This window comes from Rhinichthys klamathensis, unplaced genomic scaffold, assembly GCF_029890125.1.
Source record: "Rhinichthys klamathensis goyatoka isolate OS25496 unplaced genomic scaffold, OSU_Roscu_1.1 h1tg000027l_1, whole genome shotgun sequence".
Classification (NCBI taxonomy): Eukaryota; Metazoa; Chordata; class Actinopteri; order Cypriniformes; family Leuciscidae; genus Rhinichthys; species Rhinichthys klamathensis.
The window spans coordinates 2,468,247-2,494,234 of NW_026606577.1; the positions used below are offsets into that span (position 1 = coordinate 2,468,247).

Below are 25,988 nucleotides of genomic sequence, written 5' to 3' on the forward strand. Positions count from 1 at the left end.
TATCATCTCCAGACAGTTTATGTGAAAACACCTCTCTTGGTCTGACCACTGGCCAAAGACCGGTCTGCCCTCGAACAGCGCGCCCCAACCCCAGTTGGACGCGTCTGTTGAAATTACTTTCCGATAAGAGATGGTTCCCATCATCACTCCCAGCTGGTACCAGTCGGCCCCTAACCAGGGCTGCAGAGTCGCTATGCAGGTCTGAGTCACTCTGATTTTCTGACCGCCAGAAACCCAAGCTCGGCGGGACGCGCGAGCATTCAACCAGCATCCCAATCATAAGGGATGGGGAACCTTTTCTCCTCACTTTTTGACGCGCGAGCGGCGCTTTGGGCGGAAAAGCGTTCTGTAAGCGTGAGCGCATTTGCGCGGGCACGAGACTTACATGTGTATTTGACGTCCCGATCAAAATGGATGGGGAGCGTCTTATTAACGCCCTGCGTTTTGTGATAGCACTTAAACGCGCGGGCGGCGCCCGGGGGGAGGTTTGTGTTAGTAAGCGTGAATGCTCTCTGGCGGGCACGGGACTTAAATTCATAACCTGCTTTCTTGACCGTGTAACAGAGCGGGCAGATAGTGGGCACAGACCTGTGGACACATTTCTTATATTCAACACTCGAGCGGCTTTTCTGCGCTTTATGAGAGTGTGCTCTGTGGGTGACACGATATTTGAAGTGCTCGTGTGTAGGGGTGAACACTGGGGCGTGGGCACTTTCACTACACTTAAAACACTGACGGCGTGAGCTGGACCAGACATAATACTCTTTTTGAGATTTCTCTGGGTCGCCGTAAAAACGGCGTTTGTGTGCAGGCGAGAGGGTGGACAAACCGGCTCGTTGGCTGCTAAATGAACCACTGCAGTAGCCTGTTTGAAGGGGACTGACAGGGAAATAAGCTTTGACGGCGGTCCGGCCGTGGCGGGACACGCGTGTCTTTTATCTCTCTTTGTTAGGAGGACTTCGCGTGCTCATACTTCAGTGTGATCTTCTGCCGAGGCCCCCTGGGGGGCGGCGGTCTTTGACGGCTATCTGAGCGCGACCTAGGGCGGCCGCCCTGACGTCGCTGCAAAGGCTGGGGCTGCGCTGGACGCTGGGTGCTAGCTCGTACAGGAGGCTGGCTTTGTTTCTCGCGAGAGCGGCCTGTAGCGGAGCTCGAGCGTCGCGGCAGGAAGAGGTTCATGGCCTGCGTGGTCTTTTGCGCTTCAGAAAAACGGTCAACGATCCCGTTTACCGCTGGGCCGAAGAGACCAGTGTGGGAGAGCGGCGCGTTCAGGAAGGTGGCTCGCTCAGCTTCCCTCATATCCGCGAGCGTCAACCAGAGGTGCCTCTCTGTTACAGTCAACGCGGCCATGGCTCGTCCGATGGCTTGAGCTGCGGTTTTGGTGGCGCGGAGAGAGAGATCTGTTGCGCTTCTCAGATCTGTAACCGCAGCTGGATCCCGGCCCTTCTCATTCCATTCACGGAGGAGGTCGGCTTGCAGGATCTGTAACACAGCCATGGAGTGGAGAGCAGATGCGGCCTGGCCGGAGGCGGCATATGCGCGGCCGGCCAAGGCGGACGTGGCTCTGCAGGCTTTCGACGGGATGGCTGACCGAGACCGCCATCTCGCGGAGGGCGGGCAAAGGTGCGCTGCGACCTTCTCTTCCACAGGGGCAATAGCCGTGTACCCTTTCTCGGCGGCGCCGTCCACTTGGGAAAGCGACGCGGAGGCCTGGGACTGAAGTCTCGAGGAGAATGGTGCATTCCAAGACTTCGTCAGCTCCGTATGAAGTTCCGGCAGGAATGGAGCGGGCCTGCTCGCTGAAGCTGCACGGCGGCGACTTCGAAGGAAACAGCCGTCAAGCCTGTTCGGCGCGGGTTCCTTTGGCAGCGACCACTCGAGCCCGAGGCAGTCGACGGCCTGCGTCCGCAGGCGCATAAGTTCCGCGTCAGCTCCAGCGCGGGAACGGCTGGAATCCTGGATCGACGAGGAGCCGGAGTGAAGCGACCATTCCTCGCTGTCCGATGCCAGGATGGAGCAGCAGTCTCTCGTGGCGTGTTCCTCGGCCTCCTTCTCAGACGCGACGGCAGTGAGGCTCGTGAGCGGCAGCTGCGCGTCGGGGAGGGGAGGCGGGGAAGGTGAAAGCGGGGCTCGAGGGAGATCCTCCGGCGAGCGCGTCGCTGTGGCCACGGGCTCCGGCTGCCTCAGGGAACGGCGCTTCTTCCTGCGCGGTCCCACGGAGGGCGGAGCGGCTGCATCCGGGTTGAAGACTTCGAGTCGAGCCCGTAGGGTCGACAGCAGAAGTGCTTTGCAGAGCTCGCAGCCCCCGGACGCGAGGGCGAGCTCTGCATGTTCCAGGCCCAGGCAGAGAGCGCAGATCACGTGGCGGTCTCCAACGCTGAGCGGGGCTCTGCGCGAGCCGCAGGAAGTGCGAGGCATCTTTAAAAAGACGCTCGCGCTCTTTTAGAAATAGAGTTTTGCAATGTAAAAAGGATACGTCGCCGGATAGCGTAGCTCGCACGGATGGCTGAAGGTGGCGAAGACGGCCGGCTTCCTCAGCGCTGTCCTAAGCTGGCTGTTCGCTGTTCGACGGCGGCGGTGGCTTCTCTCTGATCCAGCGATGTGGAGAGCTCGCTGAAGAGTCGAAAAATCAGGGAAGTCAGCCTACAGCCCCTTCTTTTATACGCTAAGCCACGCCCATTCTGGCGGGCTGTGACGCTATGAAGGCGCGAGCGCCCTTCATTGGGCGTGACGTCACGCGGGGCTCACTGGTAGGCTGCAGCAGATGCCAGCAGGGCAGCCAATGAGCACGCGAGATGGCCTGCTCTAGGTCTGCTAGCTGCTGCACTGCGTTGACAATGAATACAAAATTAAGGATAATTTTTTGGCTTCAATATCTCGAGAAGATGAATCTTTCCCCGTAGCGTAAGCTAAACTTACGCAATATGAGAGAACCTCTCGTAAGAGAACTCACTATGCATGAAATAGCATTTCACCCCCCCCCCCCCTTTAAAAAATACCGTTATCATCATTTTATGAACCAAATAATTTCTAATAAATTCAGAATTTATGTAAGAAAAAAGGTATTTTTTTTAATATAATTGTAGATTAATGTATGTTGCAAACAATTTCTAATCAATTCAGAATTCATCTAAAATACTTTTAAAAATGTCAAAATAAATGTCAAAAACGATTTATTTATTTGAAATCTTTTTTGAATTTGAAATCGAATTTGTTGAAATCTTGTCTAATATGTCTTAGTCAGACTACATCTTAAAAATTGAGAAAAATATTCTTAATAAGCTTCTAACATTAGAAAAGACCTTTATTAGGTACTACTTCATCTGCCGAATCATTATTAATAAATTATGAATTTACCTAAAAATATTTTTATATAGTTTGTTTAAATTTTGCCTTAATATTCAGTGTTTGTAAAATGTTTATGCTTTAACAAGCTTCTAAGATTGTAAAAGAGCTTAATAAGCTCCTGTGTCTGTTTAGGTGATGTGGACGCCTGACTGGTACAGGAAGAAGGTGCGTGCAGCAGTTCCTCTCCTTCAGCAAACGTCAGATGAGAAACTTCCTGTGTCTGAGCTGAAAGATAGAGGGATCAGTACTCTGACCCTCCACTACAGCCAGGCCAGAGCTCAGGATATCAGGTACACACACACACACACATCTACCTTTCGCAATCTGGATTGAATATCATACTGAAAGCATTTTGCAGTGAAATATAACATCAGATGTTCTCAATGCCCGTTACTCTCGAAAGTTTACTATAGCTGTTACGGTAAAATCGTAGGATATTAAATTACTATTACATTATTATGGGATACAGTTTTTGGAAATATAATATTAATTTAACATCTACCATTATTTAATTTTATATCCATATAATGTTTTTAAGTTATGTTTATTATTATTGTTATTACTTTATGAAATCTTATTATGCATTGTTTTGTAGTTTTATATTTATATAATATATATTTTAATGTTTTTAATGTGAGATTTTATTTTGGTGCATTATTATTTATTGCTCTATAGAATACATTTTATCGTCAATTTTATAATTCCATTCATATGAAAATAGAGCGTGTGGTTTTGTTCTGTAATACTTTTACTAAGCTCACTTTCTCTCTCTCTCTGTGTGTGTGTGTGTTGTGAGCAGGCAGTTTTCTGGCAGTAACGTGAGTGTGAACGTGTATACGGTGAACGAGCCGTGGCTTTATTCGCTCATGTGGTGCAGCGGGGTTCAATCTGTCTCCTCTGATGCCCCACACATCCTGAAGAAAGTGCCTAATCCTATCTGGATCATGGTACAGATCTCTCTCTCTCTCTCTCTCTCTCTCTCTCTCTCTCTCTCTCTCTCTCTCTCTCTCTCTCTCTCTCTCTCACTCATTTGGAACGCCTGTCATTCATAAAGTCCTACACATCGGCCGCATGTTCATTGAATGACTAATTTGATTATGCCGTAAGCTTCCAAGGAGGATGTAGTGAATCTTGGCCCCGTTTAACACATTTTGCCATCCAAAAACAACACCGATAATGTTAAAAAAATCTCTAGATTGAGTCTTGGCGTTGGCATAATTAATATATGATGCAAGACTAGTAATCCAGTATTGGGAAATGATGCATCTTAGTTGCATACATTTGCATCAGAAAAGGTTTGTTGAGTGCTAGGACGTGTGGCCAATATCAGCTCCAGGGAGCATGCATACTTATAGAAAATCTCCTTGAAAATAGTACACTATCTAAGAACCTTTTGCATACAGTTTTTAGACTGAATATTTAGACCCCATTAGACATTTAAAAGTTCAATAAATTCTATATAAAATTCTGTATATAGTGTATGTGTATATATATATATATATATATATATATATATATATATATATTTGTTTTTTATTTTATTCTACTCTACTCTTTTATTCTATTCTATTCTGCCTGTAATGTTTTTCTCCTCATAAGCTCTATTATGAATTTATATTGATATCTAATGGCAGATTGCTGCTATAACATGTTTTGTAGAGTGCAGATGAATATGGCCTGATATGGATCACTTCAGATTTAATCTCTGTGGCGATTGTCATTGGCATTTTCATATTTCAGAAGTAAGTGCATCTCTTTTATCATGTGCTTTGAGGTGTTTCTAAATACTTTTGAATACTGGAATCAGTATGCTTTTGCTGTGTGTCGGTAAAGGCTTTAATGTGAGATACGTCGATTTCTGCACTCACACACATTTGCACGAACGCCTGCCTGATTTTTCAGAGCAGTCCTCGGCATTAATGTTAGGTTGTTGTAGTTAGCATGCTTGCTGTAAATCTGCTGGCCGGCCGGGCGCTTTTCAACTGATGGCTCTGCTCTTTTCTCTTTGGCAATCTACTTTCCCCCTGTTTTCTCGCTGTCCTCTGCTCTTTGCATGCACCTGTCCTCCGCTGCACGCTGATATTACTCAGCTATCACCTGATCAGGTAATGAGGATGAGTATTTTAGGGACAGATTTTTTTTAACATACTGTTAAGGTGGGGTTTTTTTTCATAATTTTCTCATGTGCGTTTACCTAATTTCTTAGCTCTGTTCTTCTCCCCCTTTAACCTTATAAGTTTTCTACCTTACTTTATCTCAACAAATATCTCAAGATGTGACACTTTCAGACCCTCAGAAGTGTGTTTTTGTGACGGTGTGTTGTCATGTTTTTTCCTCAGGTGGAAAATGAGTGGCATGCGCAGCTACAACCCTGAGCAGATCATGCTAAGCGCTGTAGTGCGTCGGCCGAGCCGTGACGTCAACCTCATGAAGGAGAAACTGATCTTCTCAGGTGAGTCGCACGAGCACAGCTGTGTGGAGATAAACCCTGGCTAGTACAAATGAACACTCTGTGACCTCTGCATATGGCTGTTACACATTGCCTCCTGGTGGCAGTCATAATGCACCGCCAATATCTAACTTCTCAATTAACCTTTACAATTAGTTTAACATTAGTTAATGCAATACACATCATCAACTAATAGTAAACCGTTTATAAAATTGTGTAAATCATATAAATATACGTATAAATATAGGAAGTGTGTGTTTGTATATATATATATATATATATATATATATATATATATATATATATATATATATATATATATATATATATATATATATGAAAAATTAAGGTTTGGCATGTGCAGAAATAAAAAATAAAAACATTTATATATATATATATATATATATATATATATATATATATATATATATATACACACACACACATAATAAATATATATATATAAATGTTTTTTTTTTTCTGCACATGCCAAACCTTACATTTTTCATATATATATATATATATATATATATATATATATATATACAAACACACACTTCCTATATTTATACGTATATTTATATGATTTACACAATTTTATAAACTGTTTACTATTAGTTGATGATGTGTATTGCATTAACTAATATATATATATATATGTGTGTGTGTGTGTGTGTATACATACATGCATATGTACAGTTATTAATAAATATAATTTATATATACATAAACAACAAAAGTTTATGAAGTAAAAAACAAAATATATAGTTTATATAGATTAATTATATTTAAAATGAAAGATAATATATATATTATGTGTGTGTGTGTGTGTGTATATATATATATATATATATATATATATACACTCACCGGCCACTTTATTAGGTACCCCATGCTAGTAACGGGTTGGACCCCCTTTTGCCTTCAGAACTGCCTCAATTCTTCGTGGCATAGATTCAACAAGGTGCTGGAAGCATTCCTCAGGGAGTTTGGTCCATATTGACATGATGGCATCACACAGTTGCCGCAGATTTGTCGGCTGCACATCCATGATGCGAATCTCCCGTTCCACCACATCCCAAAGATGCTCTATTGGGTTGAGATCTGGTGACTGTGGAGGCCATTTTAGTACAGTGAACTCATTGTCATGTTCAAGAAACCAATTTGAAATGATTAGAGCTTTGTGACATGGTGGAAGTAGCCATCAGAGGATGGGTACATGGTGGCCATAAAGGGATGGACATGGTCAGAAACAATGCTCAGGTAGGCCGTGGCATTTAAACGATGCCCAATTGGCACTAAGGGGCCTAAAGTGTGCCAGGAAAACATCCCCCACACCATTACACCACCACCACCAGCCTGCACAGTGGTAACAAGGCATGATGGTTCCATGTTCTCATTCTGTTTACGCCAAATTCTGACTCTAACATCTGAATGTCTCAACAGAAATCGAGACTCATCAGACCAGGCAACATTTTTCCAGTCTTCAACTGTTCAATTTTGGTGAGCTCTTGCAAATTGTAGCCTCTTTTTCCTATTTGTAGTGGAGATGAGTGGTACCCGGTGGAGTCTTCTGCTGTTGTAGCCCATCCGCCTCAAGGTTGTGCGTGTTGTGGCTTCACAAATGCTTTGCTGCATACCTCGGTTGTAACGAGTGGTTATTTCAGTCACTGTTGCCCTTCTATCAGCTCGAACCAGTCTGGCCATTCTCCTCTGACCTCTGGCATCAACAAGGCATTTCCGCCCACAGAACTGCCGCTCACTGGATGTTTTTTCTTTTTCGGACCATTCTCTGTAAACCCTAGAGATGGTTGTGCGTGAAAATCCCAGTAGATTAGCAGTTTCTGAAATACTCAGACCAGCCCTTCTGGCACCAACAATCATGCCACGTTCAAAGTCACTCAAATCACCTTTCTTCCCCATACTGATGCTCGGTTTGAACTGCAGGAGATTGTCTTGACCATGTCTACATGCCTAAATGCACTGAGTTGCCGCCATGTGATTGGCTGCTTAGAAATTAAGTGTTAACGAGCAGTTGGACAGGTGTACCTAATAAAGTGGCCGGTGAGTGTATATATATATATACATACATGCATGCATACATACAAGTGTGCATATATACATAAACAATAAATATAATTAATCTATAATACATAAACAACTAAATGAGATTATTTTAATTAATAACCTATATATATAATGTTTATATAGATTAATTATATATATATATATATATATAAAAGTATATAGTTATTAATACATAAATAATCTATATATACATAACAAATAACTAAATAATATTATTTTAATTAATAACATTTATATATACATAACAAATAACTAAATAATATTATTTTAATTAATAACATTTATATATACATAACAAATAACTAAATAATATTATTTTAATTAATAACATTTATTTTTTATATGTATAATATATCATTTACTGTTCCATGTAACATTTATATGATTATGTACCAAAACATTAAATGATTGAAACCAACCAAAATTTACAGAAATAATGTTAAGATGCACAGCCAGTTTTCATTGATTTGGAAAAAAGAGCACAGTTCAGAAAACCTGTCACATCACTCAGTCTCTCAATCTTCAACAGTCATTTGAGTCTGGTTACCAGGACCGTCGTCACTCGGTGTGTCAGGGGAAGATGTGGCACATCTGGGCTCTGTGAATGTTTATTCGTTTAAATATAGACCCCATATCACCCCCTAGTGGAGAAATCTACCCTGTGAGTCTGAGTTCTGTGTTCTGTGCTTGCTTCATCCCTCAGACATCAACAACAGTGTCGGTAGCACTGATGAGCTCTCCGTCTACACCGGAAACGGACTGGACACGTACACACACGAGGATATCATGATGCCGGCACGTCATGCAGCGAAACTGTAGTGAAGACTTGAATCCATTTTATGGAATGAACATCTCAAGCTCAAAATCGGTCATTATTTTAGACCGAATTGCTTTTTTTGAAGGCTCTGATGGATGTTTATTTTGAACGTTTTTCGTTGGTTCACAGACTTTCTGAGGAATGTATTCCACTGATTCAGTGTTCTGCTTTGATGCCTTATGTAATGATGTATTTTTTCTGTATAAAACCGTATTTCAAATGGAGCTGAGTTATTGTGCACTGTAAATTTTAGTGTCCGAACTGTTGAAAGCAGGTAATAAAAGTGTCCTATTATTAATGTTCTTGAAGCACAGACTGAAGAATAATGGATTTAATGTTAAAGCATGCAGAAATCACAGGTTCAGAGATTTGAACCCCAAACTAGCCCGATTGTAAAGCTTGATTGTAGGCTGATATGATTATTTATTTTTTATTTATTTTATTTTTGTAAAAATATAATTTGCTTCCTGATGATTCATATCTCATTGCAATAGATTAAGATTTCTTCTGCATTGCTGTATTGATGTCTTTTTAAGTGATTTATTTTGTAATGAAATCTCTTGCGTTGAGAGTGTTTTTATGAGGTTTTGAAGTGAATTATTATGTTTGAAGAAATTAATCAGTATATCAGATGAATTCAGGTACATTGGGCCAATCATCCTGTTCTACAGTAAAGAAAAAAGGCTGAGTACTTTTTTAGTAGTTGATGGAAGAATCAATTGAACCAATTGCTTTGAAAAATGATTCACTGTTTCAAAGTATTAGAAACGACACCTGCAGGTCAGAACAGTGTAACTGCAACAGAAACTCTGGCCAAACATGCATAAAAACACCTTTTACAGACCCATTGCAAATGTTTTATTGAAAGTAAAATCTGTCAAATGCAATTAACTAATCATCTAACAACATTAAATATCAAGTGTCGGTATAAAAGCTTCATGAAGCAGTGTTTCAAAATCGCCCATCACTACTTTTTAGGGTACGTTTACACGACAACAATAACGGAGAAGTTTGTCCTTTGAGTTTTCCGCGTACAGACGACACCATTGTCAAAACGATCCCCATTCACACGGATACGCGAAAACGACTAAAAGCCCTGTGTTCTGCTGCCAGGCCATTAGATGGCGATGAAACACTGAACACGTAATACGCATGTGCATGACGTCATTGTCTTCAGTGATTCACGTTCCCTTTCGAGGGACTCGAACTGCGTCGGTGACGACACTAGGGGAACGCCCTTCAGCGTAGCGCGTCTGAGTTTATGAATGAAACCGAATCCAATCCTATTGGCGTTGCGTGATGACATAGCGTGTGACGGCATACACGGATGTGTACAAAGGCACGCCGGCACAAGCAAAGTCAGCTTTTTGCTATTCAGCAAGCGCTCTTTGTATTTGTGAGTCTTATTTGGTGTCGTTTGTCTGCTTTTGAAAAACTTCAGTATGGCTGATCAGTTCAGAAAGTGTGTGTTCCCGTGCCCTCGTTTTCTCCCGGCTGGGGATTCACATGAGATGTGTGTGTCATGTTTGGGAAGACAGCACGCTCAAGCAGCTCTTGAGGGGGCTGCTTGCGCTCATTGCGAGTCTCTTTCTGTGAGAGTGCTGCGATCTCGACTGGCTTTATTTTCGGAGGATGGCCAATTGCGTTCTCCCCGCGGTTCGGGTCCCGCATCTGCCGAGGCAATGCGGCGGCTTTCATCGTGGGGATCGCAGAGAGATCTGGTCGAGGACGAGACTACCGAGGCATATTCTCGCTCCTCTTCTGATGAGTCTGATTCCCCCATTCCCCGTTCGGGAGCCCGCTCCGCGGCTTCTCCCGATCGGGAGGATGTTCCTGCTTTACAGCTGTCTAATTCCGAGGAATTAGACATATTAAGTGTTGGGGATGAGGATCATATTGACACGCACCACTCTGTTCAGCCGGCACCAAATTATAATGAGTTGGTGGAGGTTTTGACGCGGGCTGTGGCCAAGCTGGATATTTCTTGGCCACAAGAGCGGCAGGAAGCGCGTGCAAAGAGTAAACTCGATGAACGCTTCCTGCAGCACCGCACGCAGCCTTCACGCCGGTCTCTCCCTTTCTTCCCGGATTTTCACAATGAGTTGTGTAAATCCTGGAACAGGCCATTTTCATCACGCCTGTCTAATCCTCCAATGTTAAACTATAGTAATGTTGTGGGGGTTAGAGATAAGGGATACGGGATGATGCCTCGGGTTGAGGAGGCACTAGCCAGCTACCTTTCACCCGACCTTGCATCATCCCTGAAGTCGCCGGCGTTGCCTTCTAAACCTTGCCGCACCACATCCGATTTGGTGGGCAGGGCATATATGGCGGCGGGTCGAGCTGGTGCGAGCCTTCACACAATGGCCATATTGCAGGCGTACCAAGCTGACCTTTTAAGAGATATCGACCAGGGCGAGGGTCCATCTCCAGATGATATCGCTGAACTTCGCAGAGCCACAGACTTGTCTCTCCGGGTTACCAAGGAGACGGCCCGTGCCATCGGTCGCTCCATGTCGGCCCTGGTGACCACGGAGAGACATCTGTGGCTCAACCTGTCGGGCATGAAGGAGAAGGATAGGACCTTCCTTCTTGATGCACCCGTTTCAGCCTCAGGTCTATTTGGTGAGGCTGTTAGCGCGGTGGTGGACAGGTTTGAGGATGCTAAGAAGCAGGGCGAAGCCTTCAAGCGGTATCTCCCTCGCCGTTCAAGGTCTAGGAGGGCTGCTGCTAAAGAACAGCCACAGCAATCCTCCTCTTCCTCTTACCGCCAGGCACAGAAGGCGAGTGTCGCTTCCAGAGCTCCCCCTCGTAGGTCTTGGGACTCTGGTAGACGCTCACACCCTCAGCCTCCTGATAAGACGGATCTGAGGACCGTCATCCAGTATAGGAAGGCTAAGGAAAAGAGGTCCTAACTCCTTTGAGGCCTCAGAGGGGCTGGTTCCGAGGGGCTGGTTCCTTTGGTGAATTTCGCAGAGGCATGGCAAAACCTCGCGAACATTTCTCCATGGGTCCTGCGCACTGTAAGAACTGGGTACAGACTGCAGTTCCAGGTCCGCCCACCAAAATTCAACGGGGTGGTCTGGACTTCAGTGCACCCAGAGCAGGGTCTAGTGTTGGAACAGGAAGTTCACTCGCTGCTGGAAAAAGGGGCCATAGAGCATGTTCCCCCACCAGTCAGGGAGTCCGGGTTCTACAGCCGGTACTTCATAGTTCCCAAGAAGGATGGAGGGTTGTGTCCATTTTTAGATCTAAGGCACTTGAACTGGTCTCTGAGGAGATTCAGGTTCAAGATGCTTACCATTTCCATCATCGTGAGTCAAATCCAATCCGAGGATTGGTTTGTCACGATAGATCTAAAAGACGCTTATTTTCACATCTTCATTCCTTCCATCTCACAGGAAGTTCCTGAGGTTTGCTTTCGGGGGCAAAGCTTACCAATATCGGGTTCTTCCATTTGGCCTGGCACTCTCCCCTCGCACTTTTACCAAGTGTATGGATGCAGCTCTAGCACCCCTGAGGCTCGAGGGCATCAGGGTGCTCAATTACATCGACGACTGGCTGATACTGGCGCAGTCGCGAGAGCTGGCGATTCGGCATTAAAAAGTCGTCCTCGCCCACATCCAAAGCCTGGGGTTGAGACTCAACACAAAGAAAAGTGTGTTGGCACCAGCCCAGAGAACCCTGTTCCTGGGAGTGGTGTGGGAGTCAGTCACGATGCGGGCACGATTGTCTCCTGCTCGGATCGAGTCCGTCCTGACTTCAGTGTCCAGAATAAAGCTAGGCCAAGCCATCACTGTCAAACACTTTCAGAAAGTTTTGGGTCTCATGGCAGCGGCGTCCAGCGTAATACCTTCTGGCCTGCTACACATGAGAGCTCTACAGTGGTGGTTAAGAGCCAAGGGGTTTTCCCCGAGGGGAAGTCCATTCCGCTTGATAAGGGTTTCGCGCAGATGCCTTCGTTCCCTATCAATTTGGAAGAAGCCTTGGTTCTTGTCCCTGGGTCCCAGGCTGGGAGCGTCGTGTCACCGGATATCTATTTCGACAGACGCCTCCCTCACGGGCTGGGGCGCGGTCATGGACGGCCGTTTTACGAGAGGTCTCTGGCAGGACCAACATTCCTCTTGGCACATAAATTGCCTAGAGATGTTGGCGGTGTTCCGGGCTCTGAGGAGCTTTCTGCCAGACCTCCATGGTCGCCATGTCCTAGTAAGATCCGACAACATGTCGGTGGTATCTTACTTAAATCATCAGGGGGGTCTGAGGTCGAGCCCTCTGTGCAGACTGGCGTATCAGATCCTCCTGTGGTCCCAGCGGAGACTGTCGTCTCTCAGGGCGATGTATGTCCTGGGGGACCAGAACCAGGGAGCAGACATGCTGTCGAGGCAGGGGCTGAGGCCCGGGGATTGGAGACTCCACCCTGAGGTGGTGGAGTTAATATGCGAGAGGTTTGGCCCAGTGGAAGTGGACCTATTTGCGTCTCGAGAGACGACACACTGTCCACTGTGGTTCTCCCTCACACATCCAGCCCCGCTGGGGTTGGATGCCATTGTGCAGACGTGGCCGAGGCTGCGTCTGTACGCCTTTCCCCCAATCGCTCTGCTCCCGGCAGTTCTAGAGAGGGTCCGTCAGGACGGAGTCAGCCTACTATTAGTAGCCCCGTTTTGGCCGGCCCGAGTATGGTTCTCGGACATCATCCTGCTTCTGGCAGGGCCGCCATGGCAGATCCCTCTGAGGAGGGACCTGTTGTCTCAGGCGGGGGGCTCAGTTCTCCACCCTCGGCCCGAGCTGTGGAAACTGTGGGTCTGGCCCCTGAGGGGGCACAGTACCTAGAAGCCGGCCTGTCAGCAGAAGTAGTTGAGACTATACTAACTTCCAGAGCTCCCTCTACGAGGAAGTTATACGGCCTTAAGTGGAATGTATTTTCCATTTGGTGCAGAGAGCATGATTTGGACCCAGTTAACTGCCCAGTGGCTTCAGTACTGGAGTTTCTCCAAGACCGCTTTTCTGCCGGGCTTACCCCGTCCACACTCAAGGTTTATGTGGCTGCCATTGCGGCTTTCCACGCTCCTCTGGGTGATGGTCCTCTGGGGAGGCATCACCTGGTCGTACGCTTCCTCCGTGGAACCTGGAGGATGAGACCTGCGACTCGCACCAGGGTTCCCTCTTGGGACCTGGCAGTGGTTCTCGAAGGGCTGGCCGAGGCCCCCTTCGAAGAATTGGAGTCGGCTGAGGCCAAGAACCTTTCATTTAAGGTGGTCTTCTTGTTGGCTATTACTTCTCTGAGGAGGGTAGGAGATCTCCAGGCGCTCTCTATTTCCAATGAGTGCTTGGAGTTTGCTCCCGGCAACATTAAGGCCATCCTTCACCCCAGGCCTGGCTATTTGCCCAAGGTGCCATCTAATGTGGCACGGCCTTTGGTTCTGCAGGCATTTCATCCTCCGCCTCATGTGACGGCGGAGGAGGAGAGACTTCATCTGCTCTGCCCTGTCAGAGCACTTCAGTATTACATCCAGAAGTCCTCCTCATGGCGGAAGTCGGACCAGTTGCTGGTGTGTTTTGGGTCTCCCAAGAAGGGGCTTCCCGCCTCTAAGCAGACCATCAGCAACTGGATCGTTCAGACTATTTCCCTGGCCTATCAGGTGCGCAATTTGCCTTCACCTATGGCCGTGAGGGCTCACTCCACCAGAGGCATGGCGTCCTCTAGAGCCCTCCTTTCAGGGGTTTCCATACATGATATTTGTGAGGCGGCTGGCTGGGCCACTCCGCACACATTCATGAGGTTTTACAGTCTGGACCTTCCCTCTACACCCGGTGCACGAGTGCTTTCGTCCTAGGTTGTGCCTGAAGTCAGTTTCACACTAGGATGAGCAGGGTTCGTTGTGGTATAGTGGGTATCTCGTTCCCCTAGTGTCGTCACCGACGCAGTTCGAGTCCCTCGAAAGTCCCTGAGAAGGGAACGAGACACTGCGTCGGTTCGCCACACCTCACCCTGCTTGGAGCACTTGCTTCATAGCAAAGAGCTGACTTTGCTTGTGCCGGCGTGCCTTTGTACACATCCGTGTATGCCGTCACACGCTATGTCATCACGCAACGCCAATAGGATTGGATTCGGTTTCATTCATAAATTCAGACGCGCTACGCTGAAGGGCGTTCCCCTAGTGTCGTCACCGACGCAGTGTCTCGTTCCCTTCTCAGGGAACAAGGGTTACATACGTAACCCGAGACGTTTTTGTTGTTTACACGGAGAACGTTTTCAAAAACGTCCACTTTGAAACCCGTTTTCAAAAGTTTGCGTTTTCAGGCACCCAAAATGTAATTGTTGTGTAAATGAACGACCAAAACACATAAAAAGTTTTACGTTTTAGGCCCTGTTTACACGAGAACGCTTTTTTGGGGCTTAAAAACGCAAAAAAGTGAAACCACCCTCCAGAGTGGAAATCTTAAAAACGCTCCACCGTCGCGTTCCCGTCTAAAGGGTAAAAACGCTGTCTGCTAAACAGTGAAGGCACAGATCTGCTTCACATTGCCATAGCCGCCTGGAGTGCATACTACATCGAATTTCACACACTTTTGCGTCACCATATGCATGCAAATTTCCCACCCATAACGCTTGTCTAAACGCAAGATAATGCAACGCCACGCCACTTTTGAATTTTCTCTTCAGATCGTTTCCGTGTAAATATAGCCTTAGTTGAAAACCGTGTCGTGTAAACGATAGAATGATACTTTAGCTTTACAATGTCTACTTTTTTATTTGGGCTGTTTACACAACACTAATTTAAACTAAAAAACGGAATTCTTTTTGTTTTTGGCCGTTCATTTACACGATCGACCAGCGTCTTCTTGGATGTCTGAAAACGCAAACTTTTGAAAACGGGATCATTGAGGGTAGGTTTACACGACAACGATATGCTTAAAACGGGGAAGTATTCCTTTGAGTTTTCCGCGTACAGGGGACACCATTGTCAAAACGATTCCCATTCACACGGATCCGCGAAAAACGACTAAAAACCCTTTATTCTGCTGCCAGGCCATTAGATGGCGACGAAACACCTTAAGGCCTGTTCACATCGGGACGAATTAAGCGCGCGATATTCAGATAGCACACATACGTCTGCAAGATGTCTGTTAAAGATCACTTCATCTGGAAAGCATCTGCTGTTTACTAACATCTGATAGACATCTTTAAGATGTCAGTTTAACATACATTCTAAATCATTACATCTTAAAGACATCTTCTAAACGTCTATTTGACATCTGACAGGAAAGGTCCTATCGTATTGCAGATGAGCAAAGACTCTAAAAATTACGTCTTCCAGATGTAAACACACACATCAAATAGAGGTCTGTGTGATGTACGTGTGCTATCAGGCGACGTTTAACGCCTCGTGATTAAACAAAGGGCGCCAATGTGAGTGTGCACACCGACACGAAAAACGCCACGCGTAAAAGAATAACATGTATTAAAACATGTTATGAATAAGCATGTATTAAAACAAAAATGCATGTTTTGTAATGTATTTTTAATGAAATAAATTCAGATATGCAGAGAATTTTAATGTTAACCATTTTTAATGTCAAACCATTGAACGCTATATAATCATTAACAAGTCTATAGTTTATGCATATTCAAAAATGAATCCAAGTTTAACTATTTGAATGTGCATTAACTAATGATTAATAAACCATTATATTGCATATTTGTTAATGTCAATAATGGGAGTTATTATAAAGAGTTACCAATGATAATGCTTTGAGATAGACTTTAGTAAGAACTGTGAGAATTTTTTTTTGCCAAACTGTTTTTTCAACACTTTTGAGTTACTTGTGCACTGATAGTTTGCCTATTTTTTTATGGATGTAGTAAGTAAGCTCTCACACTAGATGGCAGCAACCAATCAAGGGTGACTAGTGTGAATGACCCAGTGTTTCAGAGTATTTCTGATCTCTCTCTTTTTAGCATTTCAGTGACACTTTTAGTTTCAGGAACCCACCTACATTAACTGCATCTGTACCAGTTTCAGTATATTCATATGACTGGATATGTAACAGATGAAATTAGTACGATATAAAGAACTCTTTTATTGCATAAAATAATGCATTTGTAATCTCAGTAGTTTGTTTTGTCTGGCATGTGCAAGGCAAAGTTTAAATGGTTTACAAGAGCAAAGCTTTACCTCTCTTACCATATTTACAGCATATTTACATGTTTCATCTTTAATATCTGTAATATCTTCCTCTCACATTGTCCATGATATGAGAGTCCAGTGTCATCACAGGCAAACCCTGGACCAAAACTCCTTAATGCAACAGATCTGAAACACAAAGGCTTCTTTACACAGTCAAAACCTCCAGCCAAAATAAGTTGTGGTCAACGGGTAACAGTTTTTGCACCAACCAAAAAAAAAGCATTATACACGGCTGTGGTTTATGCTTCTGTTGCAGGTGGGCTGAGAGGGGCCAATTGGGTCTCTGTGTCCTCTTTACTGTTGTCTGAACAGTCCGATCCGATGTAACAGCCTGAGTCTCTGGGACAGTCATTCAGTTCGACTTTGACTTCTTCAGAGGGAGATTTGGGCTCCTCATTTGTCTCTCCCAAGCTCTGATTATTATCTGCATCAGAAAAAAACAAGGCTTTTACAACAAGCTCTTGTAGACACACAGACGTAATGATAATGTGATCAGATGATTGTGCATAAACATTCATGCATTACTTGGAAGTATGTTGTTATATAACACACAACACACGCAATGTTTTACTGTGTATTGCAACGTTTGATGCAGTTTGTGAGGTGTGGCTGTATAAGACGCATACCCACACAAACTCACTGCTCAACACACTTCCTGTCAGGTCTTTCATCACATGCAGGCAACTGGCCTCAATGACATTCACTTTTTTCCACTAGCATCATTATTATTTTTTTTACGGTAATAAAAAAAAAAATCTGAGACCCCTATTCTAGTCATTGATTTTGTTTTTCAATTTACAAATCAATTTATTCAATTTTTTATTAAAAGTATTTTGTAAATAGTTTATTATCCATTTAAATATATTCCATATCCTCTCTCTCTCTCTAAATATATATATATATATATATATATATGTCTTATTTACAAATTAATTTTATTCATTTTTTTTATTTAACAATTTTCCAATATTTACTATTATTCATTGAAATTATTTAAATAAAATTGTTTTATTTTAATGTGTAAATATATTATTAAAAAAAGTTTTTTAAATATTTTAAAATGTATTTTTGACATTGTTTAAAAACTATTTTCTCAAAATGTACTTTTTCTGTGGTTAATTTATCGTGTCATGACATAAAAAAACAAAACAATTTTAATAAAATATTTAGTAATTTAGTTAAAATATGTATTCAATATTTTATATTATTCATTTAAATATATTCAAATACACATTTAATATCTTATTTAAATATATAGTTAATAATTTAAAATATATATTTAAATTTTTTTTAAATGTATTTGATCTCATCTTTGTTTTGCGTTCAATTTTTATGGCACCACAGCTATCATACACCGAGTGGAAGAAACTAGATTTTTATCTGGGGGAAAAAGTGTGAAAACTTGAGCTTTCAGCCTGTCGCTTTACCATTGTGGCTTTGATGAGGTTTGTTTTTGAGCTTCTGAAACGATCAGAGCGCTGAGGAGCTCATCCTACGTCAGCACTTTAACTGTGAGAGCTTTTATATAAAAGTGAAAATTCAACAACAAAGATAGTATAATTTATGTGCATTTTCCTGACATTTTATGAAACATTTTTATGACTTTTGATGTTCAACCACTTACATTCAGGGTCCTGCAGGCTATCTGCCGCTGCTAGCAGCAGGTGTCTGTGTTCAGGGTCAGTCACATTCAGCTCTAAGAGATGCTGCTCCTTCAAATCCCGAAGATCGTCCACCGTCTGATACCCGTTCAACAGCAGAGATGAAATATGCTCCTGCAGTAACAATTTTATCTGTTAAAGTACCACCAACTTTCATAAACTTCACAGATAATACATAACATCCTGTTTATGAGATCTTTGAAAGAGAATCTAACAAGCTGATGGCTGTTTTTGGATCTGAATGGTGCAGGTTGATCTTCAGATACAGTATGTAGTTGTACAGTTTAAGCACCTCCAGATTGAGTCTTTCCAGAAATTCCTGAAGGGTTTTGGGTCGAGGTCTTCTGCTCCTCCGGTGAGAGCGAATCCTCGGTTCCGGCACGCTTTCCTCCACCAACGCGTCAACGTAGATGAACTTAAAGTTTCCCACTTTACCGTTCAGCATCCCAGTCCAGATTCCCATTGCAGGTTTACTGATGATCTCAATTACATCTCCCACCTTACAAACGAAAAAGAAAACATGTTAATGGAAAAACAAAATCCAAACTATCAATCTGCTGAGTTTGTTTCTTGTCATCTCAGGGTGTTTTTACCTTGAGTTTTAGAGAGTCTGTGTCATACAGACTGGGAACAAAGTCAGACATAATTCTAATATGCTGATTTGGTGCTCAAGAAACATTAATATCAATGTGGAAAACAGTTGTGTTGCTTAATACTTTTGTGGAAACTGTAATACATGTTTTTGAGGATTCATTGATGAACAGAACGTTCAAAAGAACCATTTATTTGAAACAAAAATCGTTTGTATTGAGTTAGCACTGCTGAGTTGAGTTTGTTTCTTGTCGCTTAAGATCTCAGGTTGGTTTTTACCTTGAGTTTGAGAGACTCTGTGTCATACGGACTGGGAACAAAGTCGGTGTGGACCTTGGCTCTCCCGCAAAACTGTCCTGTATAGGGCACGTCTTCTTCTAAACGCAGGCTGTCCCTGTTACTATAACCCTCAGAGCTGCTGGTCACACCACCTAAAACATCAGGAAATGCAAAAACAACCAGTGAAACACAAACCACATGGCTGAAATGTCAAGAGCACATCTGCGCCAAAATGTCAAATCAGCAAACTGTATGTTTCTGATCCGGTGGCAGCTCTGTTTTACTTTTTAAAATGCAAATGGTCCAATAATAAGTGATTTACTAGTTGTGGAAGATCAGCTTACTAGATGAGCTCTGGCCGCTGTGCAAACTGAACAAACTCTCCACCGAGTTACTGGAGTGGTTGCAGCCTTTGGCCATCGTACCGTCCACAACAGCTTCATTCTCCTCGCCCTGTGAAAAACATCAACTGCGTTCGTGAGAGAAAGTCTCAGGTAAGAGTCCCAACCAAAAGCTGATAGGTGACAGGTCTTCAGGTACAAAGTCAGGTCGTGCAAGGCCGCGGGCCGCTCAAAGGAGCAAAGTCTTTAATCCGCGAGAGCTGCAATGCCATTTTTACCCCAGACATGGAAGCTGCATGTAATCCACCCACACAATCTCCTCAGAAGCTCTAGTACAGCGGCAAATAAAGACTGATTCATGAACAAGGTTTAAATAAATGAGAAAACTACAGAGACGTTGTGCGTTCTTGTTTTTACTGCTTTAATACCTCAGACTCACACTGTTTACTCAAGATAAATGTAGTAGGACAAACTTTCAAGTTCTGCAAAGAACTTTTACTCTTCACTCTGTCATTTTTTGATGTTATAAAAAAAAAATGAAACCCAAACTGACAAAAAAAAAGCTAATTTGCACCTACACTATAATTTTTAGAGGATCTAAGGAAGATTTTCAGAGATAAACATCTTAAAAGTTAGTCTTTTCCTCACATGAAATCTACTGTATGACTCTGAACACTCGTAATATAACATGCAGGTCATACACTATACTTTTATGGTACTTTTTCATGGATCTCAACAGCCCCAGACTCTATTATATAAAAGAGCACTTTGGACATTTTACAAATTATTTGTGCTGAAATGTTTGTTGAACTACCTAGAAATCAATTCACTGAACAACCTATGATAAAACATCTCTAAAAGAACTCAAGAACCAAATGCTATAGAAAAAAGGTGTCGATAAGAAGAGCGTTCTTTGCTGAACCTAAAGAACCTTTATTCTTAAGAGTGTAACAACACGGCTGGTAAGTTTTGATGTTGTTTTAAAGGTTAAAGGTGCTGAACTGTCAAGCAAGCGCTCACCGTTTCCTCTGACAGGGCTTTAGTGTATTTCCGGCCCATTTTTTTACGCATGGTCAGCGAGATGTTCTTCATCTTCTTCCCGAGACCTCCTGATTTACTGGGATCCACCTCAGCTGCTTCCACAGGCTACACAGACATGCATAGAGTTCAATACAAGACCTTTTTTTTTTTACAGTTTTTTATATGTGCATTATTAAAAAGAGAAACACTCACCAAACTTTCTCCCTTATCTTCTGTCTTGACCTGGGTGGCCTGCTGTCTGTCAAACATCCCAAAACTGGTGGATCGCTGAAACACAATGAATTAAATAATGGTGGTCTGTGGCTGTTAACAGTCTTGATTGTGTCTTTGATTATCACATCACAGTCTTATGGTCACAGAAGAGATAGCCAACAAAGTGACAGTTTCTCATGGAACTCAATGGTTTGCAAACAGAAAAGGTCAAAACAGAATAACAAACTGTTAAGCGAGCGAACTGGTAGTACTTGCGTAATGTCTCCTTTCACCATATAGATGGACAAACGGTTTGTTTCTGGAAAAAAAACGTTTTTACCTTGGGTTTGGTCCTTGATTTGTCAGAGACATTGGATGGTTTCCTTTGAAGCATTCTGTCAATTGTGTCAAATGTTTTTTTTCTGAAGTTTCCCTGACAGAAAGCAACTCAACTCTTATTGAAGACACCAGCGCTGGCCTGAAGCAGCTCACACACGCAGTCGAGTCTAAACACACTTCCTCAACCGCACACAGGATGTGAGTGTCTACTCTGACATCTCTAATCAGTGACTTTAAAGCATCTCTTCAAGAGAAAATAATGTGGGGTCATTAACAACAACACGGAATTAAAGATGTAATGTGTATGTGATCGTATAAATAATAAATTATTGTAACTTAGAGTTTAATTAATATGAAATTAATTAATATGTACGCTACCATTCAAAAGGGGGTCAGTGAGATTTTTTAAAAAGTTTTTGAAAGAAGTCCCTTATGCTCCAGTTGCATTTATTTGATCAAAATACAGTAAAAACAGTAATATTGTGAAATAGTATTACAATTTAAAATAACTGTTTTTATTTGAATACATTTTAAAATGTGTTTTATTCCTGTTTTGGCAAAGCTGAATTTTCAGCATCATTACTCCAGTCTTACTCCAGTGTCACATGATCCGTCAGAAATCATTCTAATATGATGATTTAATACTCAAGAAACATTTCAATCAATGTTGAAAACAGTTGTGCTGCTTCATATTTTTGTGGAAACCATAATACATTTCTTCAAGATTTCTTTTGATGAATAGGCCAATTTACTTGATAAATTTACTGTAATTATTAATAATTTCTAAAAACAAAAATTACCCCAAACTTTTGAACAGTAGTGCATATTACATTAAGAATATACATAATTTTATCCATAAAATATGTAATATTAAATATCAGTTTTTTTTATATTAATTTCATTTTCATGGGCTTTTAGTTTTAGTTTTTCTCAGTCACATGTTCTCCTTTGTTTAGTTTCCTGCCACTTATTAGTTACTGTGGAGATTCACTAATCATCACAGGTGTTTGTCATTATTTCCCTCATTTGCTTTGTATTTAAGTTACAGTCTTTTCAGTGTTCATTTGTCCGGTCATGTTTATGCATAATGGTTGGTTTTGTTTGTTTATCTTGTTTTGTATTACCTTCTGAGTGGATTATTAAAGCATTATACCTGATCTTCATCATGTGTTCCTTGCAACTGCTGGTGACAATTATCATTTTACATTGTTTAAAAATAGTTTTTTTGAAGTTGTAGATTAAAAAAAAAAAGCTTATTGGAGAACGCTTTACAAAAAAATGTACTTGTGAATTTTTCAGTGTACATACTCTAACAGAATTTTTAATACAGTATATATATCAATTTTATAAAAGCAATTTTATTTATATTTTTACCTTTATATTATTTTACTTTGGCAGTTATTATTTAAAAAATCCAAAAAATATCCATCACAAAAAAAAAGGTTTTGTCTTTTTTTACATTGTGGATCAAAGAAGATATTAAATATTAATAAAAAAAAACCTTAATGCCAAATTAAACTGGTATACTTTAGTTAATCTGGTTTTAGATCAGGTCATAGCACAGAATCAGCTCTTCTCAGAGTAGCTAATGGCATTGAAAACTGACTCTGGTAGCAGTGTTACCTTAGTTTCGCTGGAACTTAGCACAGCATTTGACACGATTGATTTATTTATATATTGATTGAACATCTAAGGCAGCATGTGGGCATCCAAGAACTACCCTAAGTTGGTTTGCCTCTTATCCTCCTTTTCTGTTAAAATTGGAAATTTCTTGTCATCTATAGCTTCTATTACCTTTGGGGTCCCTCAAGGTTCCATTTTGGGACCAGTGTTATTTTCTTATATTTATATACCAGAGATATATGCTTCCCTCTTGGCTCTATTTTTAAGAAATACAGTATTTCGTATTATTTTTATGCTGATGACACCCAGTATTTGCCTATAAAGTCTGGAGATGATAAATCCATTAAATTACTTTTTGAATACAAAAAACGTAAAATGCTGGATGAATAATAACTTTCTCCAGTTAAATGAGAAAAAGACTGTTTGCCATCCAATCTGCATTTGTCAAGAATCTGGGATTTATTTTTGACACAGAGTTAAAGTTTAACAGACAAATCAATTCAGTTGTGAAGAATAGTTTCTTTCAACAGCGAAATATTGCTAAACTTACATCTGTCTTATCTTTCAGTGATCTGGAGAAAGTAATCCATGCTTTTATTTCTTCACGTCTTGATTACTGCAATGCTTTGTACCGTAACCCGGGTGTAAGTCAGTCCTCGCTGTCACATCTTCAGCGGGCATTAGGACTTCATTTGGATTAGATGCATTTATATATATTTTCTCCTTTTCTTTTTTTCTCTCTCTTTTATTTCTTTATCCCTTCCTTTATTTGTATTTTATTGTATTTTATCTCATCCCTTTGAAATTGTACAGCACTTTGGTACACTCAGTGTTTTGATTGATTGATTGATAGATTGATTGATTAACACAGTTAGTTAAACACGCAGTTAGTTTTGCACCACCCGCCTGAAACACATCTGAAACACCAGCATTTTGTGTTCTGAATGCTGGTCTCCAGCATTCTATTCTGTTCTTTTGTGTCTTTTCAACAGGAAGTGCAGTTCTGATCAGTTTCTCACCAGGGGGTCCGGCATGTCCAGGTCCATGACGGAGTGGGTGATCCATCTGGCTTGCTGGTCTCTTTTGTAGGGGTCCAATCGGTGAAAGAGCTCCTCGTATTTATCCCAGTCTGTGTCTCTGGGGAGGGTGAAGTTGAAGTTATACATGACCTGTTCAGCCGTTGACCTGTGGCAGGTGTGTGTGGACGTGTCCCACGCTGGAGAATACGCCACGGGACTCCAGTACTCCTGAAAGGAACAGGAACCCTCTGTTTCCATTGTATCCACATTCTTCTTCTGCAGAGGCTGCTGGGATGGAGGTGGTTGTCTTGTGGGCTTCTTCTCAGCTTTTTTGGTCAGACTGATGCAGGTTATGACAGGACTGTGGTCTTTGCCATTGGATTCTGTCAAATGACCTGAAGGAAGTAACATAGATTATGCAGCTTTTGTATTATTATTTAGTTCACATTAAAAATAAAATGTTTTTAGGTTTCTCACCACCAGGCTCTGTGTTGTTCCTTGACTCCTCCGTGACACTTTGACCCCCCTTTTTCACTCCAACCAGTTTCTGGATTTTCTTCAGCTTTCCTTGCGTCTCGTCCTCGCCCTCTGACCTCCTGGTCTGAAATAAAGTGACATTGGGTGATTACAGCACGTGAGGGAGATCAGAGATGCTCCTTCCAGTTGACCTCCCTCAATCTGCCTCAAAATCAACACACATGAAATTCCATAAACTGCTGGGGCTTCTGGGTAATACTAACGCTCTGCCCTCAGACTCTGACCTTATTAGAAGCCTTTCACAGATGTGCGTTTACTGACATGTCATTTGAGTTCCTCATAGTCTGACCTCTATTTATATGAAAAACATTTTTCTTCCTTCCAAGGTAACAAATTTATAGGTTACACTTCATTTTACAAATAAGCACTGAGTAATATTGTACTTGCTATAGAGTTACGGTTAGGGTGTGTTACTTGTAATTATGCATAATCTACTGTTATTACCATAGTAAGTACATGTAGTAACATGTAACTATATCACCTTAAAATAAAGTGTTACCAAAATATATTCTAAGAATGTTTTCTGAACTTTATTTTACCATGTTTAAATCATTATGCATTATTTTGTGTATTTTTCCTCAAAATTAGAATGTAAAATATACAAAGTCTGGGCCGAACCATAAGTGAAGGCAGTGACAGTACAAAAAAAAAAAAATCATAAAAGACATTTTGTTCACAACAAAGTGCAATGACTGTTAAAAAGTTCAAGGTTCGAAGCAGTTGTCAAGAGAAGAAACTCACCATGCCTTGCTGTCTGCCTTCAAAGTTTTCTCTATTGGGATTCCAGGCTTCAAAATTCACACCCTATAAATAAAAACACCAATGCTGAATTAATTTGAGAGTGATATTGTCTTAATGTAAAAATCTCAGGTCTGACATTGAAAGAATGATAAAAGTGCAATATTACACAGATGAATGACTCGCATTAGTTTATTGGAGAATTTAATCACAGAGGAATTTATCCTGTATTATCGAGAGACACATTTTCTAGATGCCACTCTTAAATTAATAATATTTGATGTTTTTTTCACATGAAAGTGAAATTGTGGGATATTTTTTTATGTGTTGCTGCTGTGATTTACCTGGACCGAAGGATTTCTAACAGTTTTCTCCTCTTTCCCCTGCTCCTCTTTCCCTTCTATAGTGAGTTTTGACCGCTGGTGATCTTTGACCGTCTCTAGATTAAAATACAACATAATTTAGCTCAAGCCCTGGATTTATGACAATTCAGACTTTAGATTTAGATGGAAACTTGTGAAGTCTGGGAAAAAGAGTGTGACCCTGATCACATTTTATCTGACTGTCAGTGAATCAGTCTGAGCCCAAATCAAATCCTCTGTTTCACATGGGCTTTTGGAATTGCTTTGTGTCGTCACTGATCTAATCCACTAAGACTGTTTGACACACGCAACTTTCTCTGACCCCTAGCCCACCCTACTTCCTCGGCTAACACACACACAAACACACGCTG

The 25,988-nt window shown here is 42.0% G+C and overlaps 2 protein-coding genes across 5 annotated transcripts in view; one reads left to right on the forward strand and one right to left on the reverse strand.

Moving 5' to 3' along the window:
• gdpd5a (glycerophosphodiester phosphodiesterase domain containing 5a) overlaps positions 1 to 9,211 on the forward strand; it is a 36,493-nt gene extending 27,282 nt beyond the window's left edge. Inside the window, exons 12-17 of one of the 3 annotated variants that reach the window (XM_056244501.1) lie at positions 3,481 to 3,638; positions 4,148 to 4,295; positions 5,008 to 5,090; positions 5,439 to 5,453; positions 5,688 to 5,800; positions 8,589 to 9,211. In XM_056244501.1, the coding sequence (XP_056100476.1) occupies positions 3,481 to 3,638; positions 4,148 to 4,295; positions 5,008 to 5,090; positions 5,439 to 5,453; positions 5,688 to 5,800; positions 8,589 to 8,704 (633 nt within the window). In that variant the 3' untranslated portion in view covers positions 8,705 to 9,211. The remainder of the gene's footprint in view (positions 1 to 3,480; positions 3,639 to 4,147; positions 4,296 to 5,007; positions 5,091 to 5,438; positions 5,454 to 5,687; positions 5,801 to 8,588) is intronic. The other 2 variants (XM_056244509.1, XR_008805975.1) reach the window with 2 other exon arrangements.
• A 7,898-nt stretch (positions 9,212 to 17,109) lies between these two features.
• samsn1b (SAM domain, SH3 domain and nuclear localisation signals 1b) lies at positions 17,110 to 25,709 on the reverse strand. 2 transcript variants are annotated; one of them, XM_056244527.1, is made up of 11 exons: positions 25,600 to 25,709; positions 25,259 to 25,321; positions 24,458 to 24,581; positions 23,981 to 24,375; positions 21,000 to 21,074; positions 20,787 to 20,912; positions 19,770 to 19,878; positions 19,426 to 19,577; positions 18,848 to 19,054; positions 18,519 to 18,669; positions 17,110 to 17,318 (listed from the first exon to the last, which is right to left on the reverse strand). In XM_056244527.1, exons 2-11 carry the CDS (start codon positions 25,259 to 25,261, stop codon positions 17,134 to 17,136), a joined length of 1,527 nt encoding a protein of 508 aa, XP_056100502.1. In that variant the 5' UTR covers positions 25,262 to 25,321; positions 25,600 to 25,709; the 3' UTR covers positions 17,110 to 17,133. The 2 variants fall into 2 exon arrangements, with proteins under 2 accessions (XP_056100502.1, XP_056100508.1); XM_056244533.1 differs by lacking the exons at positions 23,981 to 24,375; positions 24,458 to 24,581; positions 25,259 to 25,321; positions 25,600 to 25,709 and adding an exon at positions 21,340 to 21,473.
• Positions 25,710 to 25,988: the final 279 nt, after the last annotated feature.